At 40.1% G+C, this 13,394-nt stretch overlaps 1 protein-coding gene across 8 annotated transcripts in view; it reads right to left on the minus strand.

Annotated features, from left to right (window-relative positions):
- Positions 1–9,254, minus strand: part of RBM26 (RNA binding motif protein 26) — a 58,902-nt gene extending 49,648 nt beyond the window's left edge. For all 8 annotated transcript variants that reach the window (XM_065056561.1, XM_065056536.1, XM_065056547.1 and 5 more), the window contains exon 1: positions 8,781–9,254. In XM_065056561.1, coding sequence (XP_064912633.1) covers positions 8,781–8,851 — 71 coding nt within the window. In that variant the 5' untranslated portion in view covers positions 8,852–9,254. The remainder of the gene's footprint in view (positions 1–8,780) is intronic.
- Between the last annotated feature and the right edge of the window lie 4,140 nt (positions 9,255–13,394).

Raw genomic sequence — 13,394 nt, forward strand, 5'->3', positions numbered from 1 at the left:
TATTTTTCATGGTTTTGTTTGGGGTCGAGCTCCTTTTTTAAAGCAATTCCTTTTTACTTTTTCATTCAAAGTGAATTCTGAAATGTTGTCTCTAAATTCTCCATCCTTTGGTTTAATCACAATCTGCTAGTTTGGATTACAGGGGCCTGGAGCTTTTCTGATAAAACAAGTCTTATGTTCTTCTGTTTGACAGTATTTTCTTACAGAATAGTAGCCACTGTGTGTGAATATTATGCAATATGTTTGCTGTATCTTTGTTCCGCATATGTAGATGTTTCACCCATTTTGAGTTAATCAGTATTTCTAAATCTGTCTCTCTCCTGTATTTTATGCTCTGATAGATGACGTTGTTTTATCAAGTGATGTCACCTTAAAGAAAACAGAAAAGGCACCCAAGCTGATGGCAGCAAAACATGTTGTGTAGCACAGGGACTTATCACACAGTATATATCAAGACATATTCTTGCAGACTGTAAGATTAATAAAGGCATGGTCCTTAAATGACAATTCAGAAAAATAAGAAAAATCAGAATACCACCTATACATTTCAAACAGTGTAAGTAGCGTTCAAAATTAAATTTGTTTCAAGTCTAGCATTCACTGAATGACACACACTTTCAGTTATTAGGTACAGGTTTGAATACTTAGCTTAACTTGAACATGGTGCAGCATGTCACAGATCTGAGCATAAATGGAATCTACACATCAAAAATGTGACAAATTTAGACATAACTTCATTCTTATGCTATAATATGGCTACTAGAAAAACATTCACATGAATTTAAACATGTAAATGAACATTTCTCAACTTTGAATCCTATATCTACATCCCTTCAACTTTTTGTAGGTGTGTGCTACAAGCAGTAATAACATAAATTTCTCCTCCTGTTTTCTTTTTCATGCTTTCTTTAACAAACTAAAGGCAGTTGGCATAAGCAATATGCACTTACTTTTACTGCAGTAAGTACATCTCAAGGCCTGCTACAATTAAACACCACAGCTTATTTTTTTACACCATCTTGCTGAATACATGTTCCTAACTAGTAACGCTAAATGTTTTTGCCTCTAGTAGTGCTTTTTTTGCAGAGTCTGTATCAGTCAGAGAATATACAGTGACTACTGCTCTATAATAAACAAGGAAGAATGTTCTGGTAATCCTGCTTTAATAAACAGTAGTTAATACACAGGCATAGATGGAAGAACCCTCTTGCTAGAGCTCTACATGTTCTTCAGAGAGTGATGTGGGTATCCCCAACTGTTAACCACCAGAGTAAAGCTTCAAAAAGCAAAGTAACACCGTGTCAAATATTTTGGTCAATTGTAGGAGCAAGAGTGCACAACTGCAATAAACCTCACAGAAGAGTTCAAAATCCCTCTTCCAAAATACTTCTGATCTCATCTGGTTTTGCAGTCATCATTTGAAATTATCATTTCAAATAAAGAAAACAGAAAAGGAAAGACGAAGTTGTTATGAGTAAATTTAAGCCATATATATTTCTTTTAAAATAATGAATGTTTGAGAAGGGGGAAATAATTTGGCTGAAGAGGACCCGGTTCTCTGCACAGTATTTAATTGCTTAGTTTGCAATTCATCAAACGCCACTCAATCTACCCGTTTCCAATACTCACATTTTGATTTTTATAATTATCAGGCAATTACAGGCATCAGCCTTAACTTAGAAATTCAGTGGATGTGGAATACATGTTAAAGTTGTTTGCAAAAAAAAAGTTACTGGCATAGTTGTACATACAAAACCCCTTGTTAACAACAGAGCTTATACTGACTTAGAAAGACTTCGCCAGAGCAGCTAAAACTAATTCAACAAGGCAGATAAGCTAAACCAGCAAAATACCTTTCTACATAAATACTGCATAAGAACCATTTTAAAAGACACTGAATAGAAGCATACAATAAATATCTCCCACACCTTGAGAAAAAATAAACACAAACTTTGAATACAGTGTACTGAGGACATATTTTGCCAGGTTAGTGCCTATGAATGTGTTTAAGCATCAGTACAACAATACATATTAAAATGAAAGACAAAACATGCTGTTATTTGAGTGTTTTTAAGATAAAAGGTATCAAAAGGGAAGGCAGATCTAAAAGCCTCTGCTGGACCAAATATTCTGCAACGAACTGAGAACTTTGGGCCTATCTCCCCAACAGGGCCCTGAACACCCCATGAAGTAAATACTGAATGTAAGGCCACTATAACTCCTGTTATGATACTCACACTGGCAGCAAACAAAACTCCAGAACAAACTCCTGGTGAATTCTCAAACCAAGGAGAAAGACAAGCAATGAATTAAAAAATGGCACACAGACTCAAGAATGATAGTTGTGAAGTTGATGAGAATACACCTGAAAAACTCACATATTTAAATAGCTTATTAATGGTGCCTATTCTACTTCAGTCTGATTTCCTCAAATAATGTTTTTCCAACATCACAGAGCACAGTGCAAATAAAGATACATATTCAACGTATACTACATATATACCAAGCTGAAGTCTTCTAAAGTATTAACTAATTAGCTTGAGGAAAGGTCTGAAATATCTAAATCCAGGCGGCTTCCTCTCAGGAAACCCCATATTTTCAGTGCTATGAAATTTCTCATTCTGCAATTTATCATTTAAATCAGTTCTTAATAAGTAGCCACTTTGAACTATAGCCTTAAAAAAGTAATTCTTTCTGGTCATTTTTTTAGTAGCAGCATCTACAGTATTTGGTGCAGATGTGGTACTATGGAGCTGTAGTACACACTACAGAAATCAATGTAACATGAGGATAATATTTTATTTTGATAAAAATCTCCTTGGCATGGCAAAACAAACTGCTGTTTAAATTTTACAGCTATTAGACAACAACTGAACTATTACACAGAAAATACATTTGATTTAAACTTTTCTATTAAAAAAAAAAAAAAAAAATCTAGTATTCCAAGTCTACCCTCTGGTGAAAATGTTTGGCTAATGTATGCAAATTCCCAAAGGGAGATACACATAAGCAGTGTTTAACTATAGGGTATGTAAACTTTCCACCATCTGACAAAAAAAAAAAAATAAAAAAATAAAAAATCCCATGATGAAGCTGTCAAACTGTAACCTGACAGTTTACAGAAAATGAACATGGTTACTCACTTAGGGGAAAAGCTCTGCTTGGGGGAGGGAGAGGAGTGAGGACAGAAGAAAAAAAAAAATCCATAAAGTTTTCTTGTAATGACACTGCTTGTTCATTTCAGATATCTTTCATTGCCTTTGTCTCAAACTAATGCCAAGACCCTCAAATCTTGAGTTCATTTTAGACAAAGCTAGTGTGCACACACTACTTTCTTAAATCATAAAAGAAACTACATAAGGCATGGGGTTTTTCTTCATTTTTTTTAAATGAATGTACAGACCAAAATGGTGCTTCAAATTCTGAAACCAGTTCCTTTACAAATGTAAACTACCACAATACATTGAAACCACAAAAGCATGTCTAAAGTCCTCCAGGCAGTGAATGGTCTTTCTGTAAAGGAAATAACACGTAGGTGCACGTCAGTTGTCATATTCTGACCCTGATAATTTACAAGCTAATTTCAGAGTTTAGTTTTGTTGCCTGAAGATTAATATATACATAAACTTCTCTAGAATACTGCTCAGTTCTTGACATTAACCAAGGTAGACATGGTTACATTCGAAGGTTGAGACATACTTCGTATTTGCAGGGCTGAGTGGGTTCAGAAAAATGTACACTGCATATTGGGCAGAGTAGCTAATTTAGGCAGTTGTACCATTCTGTTCTGTTGCTACCAAAAAAGATCTATAAAAAGCAACAGTGTTTGATAAGTAAAACGAACGACAGACTCATTCAGCAAGATCTGACTTCCACCTTGAGACACTACTGTAGATGAGAAGGATGACTCCTGTAATGTTCACTTCCATTAACTTTTTAACAGTACTTAAAGTAACAGAAACACATTGAGGAATGCGACACTCTCCAATGCTGTTTACATAAGTTACTGATGTCATTACAATAGCTATCGTGATACTCAGACCTGACATGTCCATACAGCTGCAACAGGTAACCGGGAACTTAAAATGCCCCATCTCCATTCAAGAGAGCTCTCTTGAGGGAGAACAGCTAACAGCTTACTGGCTGTCCAACACACTGTTAATGCAGAAAGCAAAAACCCTGTCTCTATGACTTGCGATGTAGCCAAGGGGTTCCATTTCACTGCTGTTCAGTGTAAGAACAAGAAAGGTGTCCCTTAACAGAAATAATTTCCTCATCTTTATTTTCTTCTTTCAAATACACCTTATAATATCAATATTTTGATTCTATAATAGTATTTTTTACACAGAAGCTTAGCTTGATGAATTTAACAAAGAAAAAAAAAAATGACAAAAAATAGAACAGTGACAGCATAACTGAATGCCAGAGCATACTGACTGTTTACCATACAATATTCCAATGATAAATATATTCAAAATATTCTTTACACAATTTGTATTTTATTCCTTCTGACATAAGCAGTTACAACACCATGATCATGTACAGAATTAACTAATGCAGAAAAACTTTCCATTTTAATGAGGTATATCTAAATACTGCATAAACATTGTTTCAGGTATTTTTAAATCTTCCTTGGAAGTCTGATTCAGTACATAAACAAACTTTCACAAAAATTTAAATACAGCAAAGTGGAAAAAAAAAAAAATATGGGAGTCTTAATCAAGTTTTAAGTAAAATTCAGTGAGCCAGCAGAAGATTTTAATTAAATTTGTTTTACACAAAGTAATTAAAAACAAGAAAAATTTCCACTGTAAAGAATTAGGGCAAGGGGGAGAACATCACAATGTCTTACAAGGCATAATGGTGAGTGCAGCATGGGTAAAAAAGAGCTAATTTTTTCACAGATAGAGATTCAAAGAAATTCAAGAAAAAATGAAAAAGACATCCCTGTGTGGAACTTAGCCAAGCCAGATCCTGCTATTCCAGCAGGGATTATCTACACAGTTTATACAGGATCTGGAACAGATTCACAGAAAAGGAATTCATCACAAGAGACATGGCTCAGTGAAGACTTCGTTAGTACAGAAATTAGAAGTGACAGACATAAGATTATATTCCAAATTTAACATTATATTCAAACACTCTACAGGATCCATGCCATGGCCAAGAAAAAGCATATAACAGGCATACTGCTGTTTGCAAGAAGTAAGAAGACTGTTGACAAATGCCTTCTTTACAGAGCTGACTGGAATTGAACATACAAGACAGTTGTAGTCAAACACAGAGCAGCTTCAGCACCAAAAGTACTCTTGCCACTTCGTTTACACCACTATTACATTCACACAGATGTATCTGTAATGGTTCCCTATGAATATTTACTGAGCTGCCCAAGACTTAGTTCTAAAACCACAAAAGCAGCCTCTCTTTTGAGAACTGTATAAAGTTACTAAAAGGATTACAAGCCCTGAGCAGAGCTGGACCATGGATGTGCTCCAGCGTGGCAGCGTTTGCAGTTCCCGCCTCACTGCAACAGGAGTAAACTCAGATAAGGAGTGTTTGAGTGGAGAATCACCAAGGCTTTGCCAAAGGCATCAGAGCAGTGAAAACCAAAGAAAACCCCAACAATCTACCACAAACAAAGAATTCCAAAACTTAAATTCTCCATCATCCCCTTCTTGTGTATTATGAACAGTGCTTCCCCAAGGCACCATGTGAAAGCAATCCAAAAACCAAATTATGCCCAGTCCATACAATTACATAACACACTTGTCTCATTACACTAAAAAGTTAGCATTCTTGCTAATGCTTTATAATAGTTTAAAGATGAAACTTAATGATAAAATGAAACAAGCTTTATGGATATTGCTATCTTCTAGTTCTGAAACATCATGTTTCAGAAGCACATGTGTTATGGCATTTGGAACAAGCTATACATCCTGATTAAAGACTGCTAGCTACTTGGAAACAGGAAACTTTGAAAATTAAGCATGTTCTAACTATTCAGCTCTGGGTATCTAGCACATAAATACAGACTTAAAGACAGACGTATAAAATTTATGTATCTTCTTCAATACACTTCTTGCCTTACAACTACTGAGACAACACCTCTGTAATGGTTTAATGCAGTGGTGTTTTCCTTGTTCTAGTTAGGAAATTCAGATGCCTACCTTGCAATTAAAGGTTTCTGAAAGAAATATTGGCACATTTTTTTGTTTCATTAAAAGGAAAAGTCAAGTAAAAAAAATATTTTCAAGTTATGGTACCACCTCCAGACAACCAGCACCTAGGGCTTCACTGTGCTAATATCTCACTAACACCACTTACTTCTTTAGAAGTAAATGCACACTAAAATTTTCATACAGCCAGAAGCTATGGCTGTAGGCACAAATTTCAGATAGCTGAGATCAGAAGCAGCTCCAAAAGTATCTGACTGCTAGGAAGCAATAATACTTCTCCACTAATTCCAACATTTATTGGAATAATGCAGTTACATAGGAGTCTGCACAAAACTGAATGACAGCTGAATTTAACAGTCCCTGTTGGCTTGTTTCCTCCCAAAGTAAAACGTTCAGGGAACTCAACATACTCCAGCAATTCCCTTCCCCACAACAATGTTTTACAGCATGAGAAATGCATTTAAACTGCTCACACACTATATTTAACTTAACAGAAATATGTTGGTCCTTTCAGTACTAAGAAGCAGAAAACTGCACTGATCACAAAAGCTGAAAATCACGATTTCACCCTTTAACTGCTGATTATCACTAGCAGGTATCACGGTGCAATATTAAAACAGAGAAACATTGAATAACTCAAGTTTGTTACCAGAAAAACAAGTTACTACAACACATCGCTAATGAGCTTGAGGAGAAAGACTGAAGAACCATACCGACCTCCAGCTAAATAATATCTGGCAATTTTTCTGTTATTCTTGTATTGTGAATAGGAAACTTTTATTATGTACTGGTAAAGTCAAACTTCAGCTCCCGATGCATAATATTCAAGAGTGCGTAGAAAAAAAAAACATATAAATCAATTTTGGATAAGATCTGCAAAATTCAAAGAACCTAATGTATCTACTCAGTATAGAGATTTTTAAGTCAACTAAAGCCCTCCTGAAAACGCCACTAGCCGACTTCCAGATCTCATAGAATTTAAAAATGTTGCTTGTAAACTCTTTGAAGCTAACGTATCCATCTCCAGCTCCTGAGCACCTAAGAGAAAAGTATGTACCATTTATAATTTAAAAATACCAACATGTATTTTGGAAATGACAAGATTTTCCAACAGTGACATCAAACTGCTGATTGCCATTAGCAGAATATTCATGCAAGAATGTATCCAGAGAATAACAGGGAGCATTCTGTACCTGAGGACTAGCTGGATCTGTTACCACAGAACACAATGCACTCTGTTATTCTAATATTACCTTACCAATGTCCTTTGTTATTTTAATATCACCTTACATTCACCCAAGAGGAAGATTAATCCACCTTCCCAAACCCACACCTTTACAAGATGAAGATACATATTTTTTTTCAAATAAAAAAATTCTTACCATAGTCTTAAGGGTCAAACCTTTTATACAAAACACTCAGCGTAATTTGCTGCAGGCCTAATTCTAAGTCCACTGAAATTAAGTTCAATACTCATCTATTTCCCTGTGGTTTGGATTAGGCCCTATGGAAAAACAGAACAGTAGCCCCCCTGCCAAAACACCAGTTCTCCTAAAAATGTCCCAGCATTTTATAACTTATTCATTTTAGCATAAGTCATAAAAACTATACATGTACGTACATATACTTAACTAATGGCCATGGAAGACATAAAGCAGACTTTTTTTTTTTCCCATTCAATAGCATCAGAGTAAAACCAACAGTGGCCAAACATCTCAGAGGAAAAGTTAATACCAGAATAGATTCGTTAGTTCTACTGGCTCAGATCAAGCTCCAGCAATTTAATTCAGAAATGTTATAATGGTGTTTCAGAACTACAAATGAAGCGCATGTTTTGATCTAAAATGTCTACAGACACCACACCTCCAGAAGATGAAACCTTAGAACCAAGTTCACATCTCATTTCCACTAAAATGTAATTCAGAGAAGGAAAACATGGACTATTTGCAGAAGATCCCCAATTACTCACATGAATGTTATGCTTAGAAGCCAAGTAGGTATTCACAAAGAAGCAAATTATTCACTGGGGTTCTTACTCCCAAGCGTTCTACTGATGCAATTTTTATTCGGGTGGAGGAAAACAAGAGAGTAACAAATATCGAAAACAACCAAGAACGACGTGCGACGAGTCTACGGAAAATGCTACTGGGAAGATCCCAGGATCCTGGAAAACGTCCCAATGGCACCCGAGCTCTCTCAGAGAAGGTTATCGGACAGGGCGGCAAGCTGTGGTTATTAACCTGGCACCGACTGGGGCTGAGAGCAGGGAACAGCGAGCTGCACACGCAGACACACCATCTCCCGCTCACCCTGGGCTACAAAGGGAAAGACGAATGCAGTCGCTAGGGGGGGGGAAGCTGCATCCTCCGGAGAAAGACGGTCCTACCTCCCCGTCGGGGACGGCCCCAGAGAGCGGGGGAACGACGCAACCCACGGGAGAGAACCGGGGAAGAAGGGCGCTGGGGGGGCAACTCCCGGGCTGTCCTCGGGCCTCTCCGGCATGGCGTTCCCCGCCCCTCAGCAGCCCCGTCTTTTCCAAGTGAAGGTTTATTTGGGGGAGTGGGGAGGGGAGAAAGAGAGAGAGGAAGGGTCGCGGCTACTCACATGGGCTCCAAGGTTTTGCTGAGCCAGGATTTCAGCGCCTCGAAGTTTTCTATGATCATTTTAACCACCATCCAGAGCGGCCCGGGCCCCCCGCCTCCCCGGCAGCAGCAGCCGCACCAACAGCGCCGGCGGGGTCCGCAGCGCCCCGCCGGCCGGGACCCCCGCTCCCGACGCGCCTCCCCTCACGCGCCGAGGCCGCCTCCCGGTTCGGCAGAAGCCGCTTGGCAGGGGCCGGAGGCCCAAGCGCCACGAAGGGGGCGGAACCAGCCGAGCGGCGGCTGCTCCCTGCGGGCCCCGCTCTCGCCGCTCCTCGCCCGGTGGAGTGCGGTCCAGCTGCTCCGCAGTTCTCCCCTCTCCCCCCCGCCTCAGGCGGAGAGCAGCGCGGCCGGCGGGCCCAGAGCGCAGCTCCCAAACACGCCGCCCAACCCGCCCGCCGTGCTTCTCTCCTCAGCCGCAGAGCCAGACGGAGCGAGCGGGCGAGCAGGTAAGATGGCGGCGCCCCGCTGCCGCGAGAATAAGGAGTCTCGCGAGAGCGAGCGGCGCGCGGGGGCTGCCGGGAGGCGGTGCCGCGCCGAGCCGGGCGGGAGCGCGGGCGGGAGCGGCCTTGAGCCGCCCCACCGTGAGGGGAGAGCGACCGCCCGGGCTGCTGGGTGGGCCGGAGAGTGCCGTAAGGGAGGGAAACGCGCCCTGGGGAAGCAGAATCACAGAATGTTTGGGATTGGAAGGGACCTCAAAAGATCATCTAGTCCAATCCCCTTGACGGAGCTGGAACACCTAGATGAGGTTACACAGGAATGTGTCCAGGCGGGTTTTAATGTCTCCGGAGTAGGAGACTCCACAACCTCCCTGGACAGCCTGTTCCAGTGCTCTGTTACCCTCACCGAGAAGAAGTTACTTTTCAAATTTAAACGGAACCTCCTGTGTCCCAGTTTGTACCCATTACCCCTTCTCCTACCATTGGTTGTCACTGAGAAGAGCCTGGCTCCATCCTCGTGACGTTCACCCCTTACATATTTATAAACATTAATGAGATGACCTCTCAGTCTCCTCCAGACTAAAGAGACCCAGCTCCCTCAGCCTTTCCTCATAAGGGAGGTGCTCCACTCCCTTAATCATCTTTGTTGCCCTACGCTGGACCCTCTCCAGCAGTTCCCTGTCCTTTTGGAACTGAGGAGGCCAGAACTGGACACAATATTCCAGATGTGGTCTCACCAGGGTGGAGTAGAGGGGAAGGAGAACCTCTCTCAACCTAATACACTCCAGGATGCCATTGGCCTTCCTGGCCACAGAAAGGGGAGGTGCAGCAAGGGCTGCCTGCCCGGTGACGGAAATGCTCCCAAATTATTGCAGCTGACAGATTTTTTGATTTTTAAAAAAATTTTTTTTTGAAGATGAGAGTAAAAAATTCCTCTGAAGACATGGGAGTTGGCAACAGAGCCATGCATCTTCCCTACATGGGTCCTGCGGGGTGAGATAAGGTACTACGATAGGACTGCAGGTGCCAACACCAACCTGCCCGCGATGGTTACGTGGTGGTTCCCCGGTTCAGGTCCTGCAAAGTGGATCTGGTGGAAGAGCCAAGGCCACACAGCCGCTCAGTCACCCCCAGAGGCAGTGGTGGTATAGTGTATGCTGCTGCTTTTGCTGGGACAGTGAAGTAACCGAGTGCTGACAGAAAATGCCAGCAGTACATCTAAGTCAGTCAGGTTGGTGGGTTTCTAAAAGACCAGTGTCTCGCCTCAACTCCCAAGTGAGGCATTTTGCTCAGTCAATGAACAACGGCGGGTATTTCAAGGAAATAATTCCTGCCACATTTCTTAGGACAGAGTGGACGACACTGAGGATGCCTGCTACTTTTTCTCAGGTAAAGAGGGACTTCAGGTAATCAGCTTAGATTAAATGGCAACTGTGGTCTTGGCCGACCTGTCAATACGGAGTCAGGATAACAGCAGAAGGACCCCTGGAGAGCAGGGTGAAGGCAAGAAGGCATGTTTGGCTATAAGGGAAATGCCTGCCTGTTGTCATGGCATGGAAACTCCTTCAAGATCCATGCCCACTTTCATCCTGCCCAGAGCACTGGAACAGGCTCCCCAGGGAGTTGTCACAGCCCCAAGCCTGACAGTGTTCAAGAAGAGACTGAACAACATCCTCAGACATGGTGTGAACTGTGGGGTTGTCACATGCAGGGGCAGGACTTGATGATCCTTGTGGGTCCCTTCCAACTCAGGACATTCTGTAATTCTATGGGAAACCACCATGAACTGCTCATACTTTGGTTTGAAAAACTCAACTTTACTTGGCTGCATCTGTAACAGAGCAAGGGTCATGGACAATTATGACCCTTATTTACAATTTTTCATGCCACTGAGAAACACCTGACCTCAGTAGAGAGACTGCCAAGATATCCAGTATCTGAGACAGCTAAACAAGAGCTGTAGGAGGCTATGGCTGCCTGCACGTGATCATCTATGGCTTGATTATCATCCTTGAAAGTTGGTTGAAACACAGAGTCTAGCAAGCCAACCAAATAAACTGCCAGCTTAATAGGTACTTCAGTAAGAACTTACCAATTACAAGATACACTTTGGTTTCCTTGCGTGGTCAAGAGTGAAGAGCATGTCCAGTCAGTAGACAGAAAATCACCAGAGCCTGAAATTGTCTGGAGACTGTTGTGTAGCCATCTAAAAAGTCCTTGGCTCACAGTCACCAACTTGTAACTTAACTCTTCCTGAACAAGTAAAAAGGGTCACTAAGCTTGGGATTCTGATGAGACTTTGAAGGGACAGGCACATAGGAATTGTGATAAGAACCTGAATTTGGTTTGGGATCTGGCACTTAATCCTTTGCAAAAGCTGTTGTCTATAGGAAATAATTCAGGCAAGCACTGTGTCAGTCCACTTCATTCTCATCTTTGTAACTACCTTTGATTCTCGAATATACAATGGCCAGCAAGAAAACACAGCCTCTAAGTCTTCCCTGCATAAAATGTCTGGATATAATCATGGTACCAACTTCTCTGTGTTTGACATTTCATTTTCTAAACTGTTTTCCAGCCATTCAGAAGCACAGTGTTGTAAGTAGATTAAATTTGCGATCAGCAAAAGGATTTCACAAAAACATTTCATGCACTGGATAAGACTTGTCTCCATATGGTAGCTTTTGAACATTACTGTGTTGATAGAAGTATGCTATTATCACCTGTCTGTGGCGATATCCAGAGTAAATAAATAAAACAAATAAATAAAAGCTGCTGACATTCCCCATTCTAGAGTTTTCAGGCTTGAAATCTGAAGGCCTTGTAAAGATTTTGATCCTGTATCTTCAGATGTGACTGCAAGGTTCTGTAGCATCTTTGAAACAATTTTCATTTCGTTTCACAGCAGGGATTAGAGGGGTACAAAATAAAACTATTTATTAGATCTGAGGAAGCAATTTCTTCTAAAATACAAAGTGGCTTCTATACATAAAGTGGTTTCTATTTAAGACACAACATATTTACGTTCTTAATAACAATTCTAAAACCACAAAATAAGGAATAGTCTTTACTTAAGACAAACTTTAGCCACACCTGAAATGAGTACTTTAACTGACAAAAATTCTGAAGATCATGTTTCATTTAATGCAACATAATAGATAATCTGTGCAAAGGATCAGAGTAATTATTAACTTCTACAGTGTCATATTTCCATGAGACAAATATATTTCTATTTATCCAGTAGCTATTTGATGAAAAATTCATAAACTGTCCAAGGGAAAATAAAATATACCCTAAATTTAACTTCTACCTGTACAGGTAAAGCCCTGAAGAAGATACAAAGGAAAAGTATGAAGCTTTGAAAAGACTGGAAAGCAGCAAAAGAAGAATTGAACATTCTCTCCTCAGGTTTCTATTTAACACCTTAATTTAAAAGATTAGTTCCTGATGCAAAATAACAGTGATATTCTGTATCATGTACATGATCTATGGATACTAAACACTTGATAGGAACCTCAAAAATACAAAACCAGACATACATATTCTTTGGGTTAATACAAAAAGCATATTTTAACATCAATAGTCTTTAAATATAAACAAAGTGTTAAGTTAATAAAGTAATACAAATCTAATTCTCTTATTTATTCATGCATCAGAATTACTAATCCATAACAGCCTTTTGGCTTCTAAAAATATAGTTAACTTCTTCAAAGTGGTATAGGTGATTTCATATATAATAACTCCCAAAGTTCATAGGTTTGGTGTGTGCTTACTTTGCATTAGTCTTATCTAATTCCATTTAGTGACCTTTGGTATCTAAAAATAATGGTTTGTATTTATTCACGTTTTTATTGTTTCACCTACTCATGTGAGAGCTGCGTGTTGCCAGCCAAGACAGAGATTTCAATCCTTCCTGACATTTCTGAGATTTTATTTCCGCTGACTCCTCTCCAAAGCCCTTGGACTTCTGCTCACAAACAATCTCTGTCAATGTGTAAAGCTGCAGGTTTTAAGTGTTGAAGATTTTTCCTTGAAAGCTTACATTTTCCTGGATATCAACTGACTTGACTGTGCCTCACAAGGATCAATGTTTATATGAATATTTAGTCTTTGTTTTTCTAGTGTTGACTCCTGCATAG

The sequence above is a fragment of the Columba livia genome, chromosome 1 (genome assembly GCF_036013475.1).
Source record: "Columba livia isolate bColLiv1 breed racing homer chromosome 1, bColLiv1.pat.W.v2, whole genome shotgun sequence".
NCBI lineage: Eukaryota > Metazoa > Chordata > Aves > Columbiformes > Columbidae > Columba > Columba livia.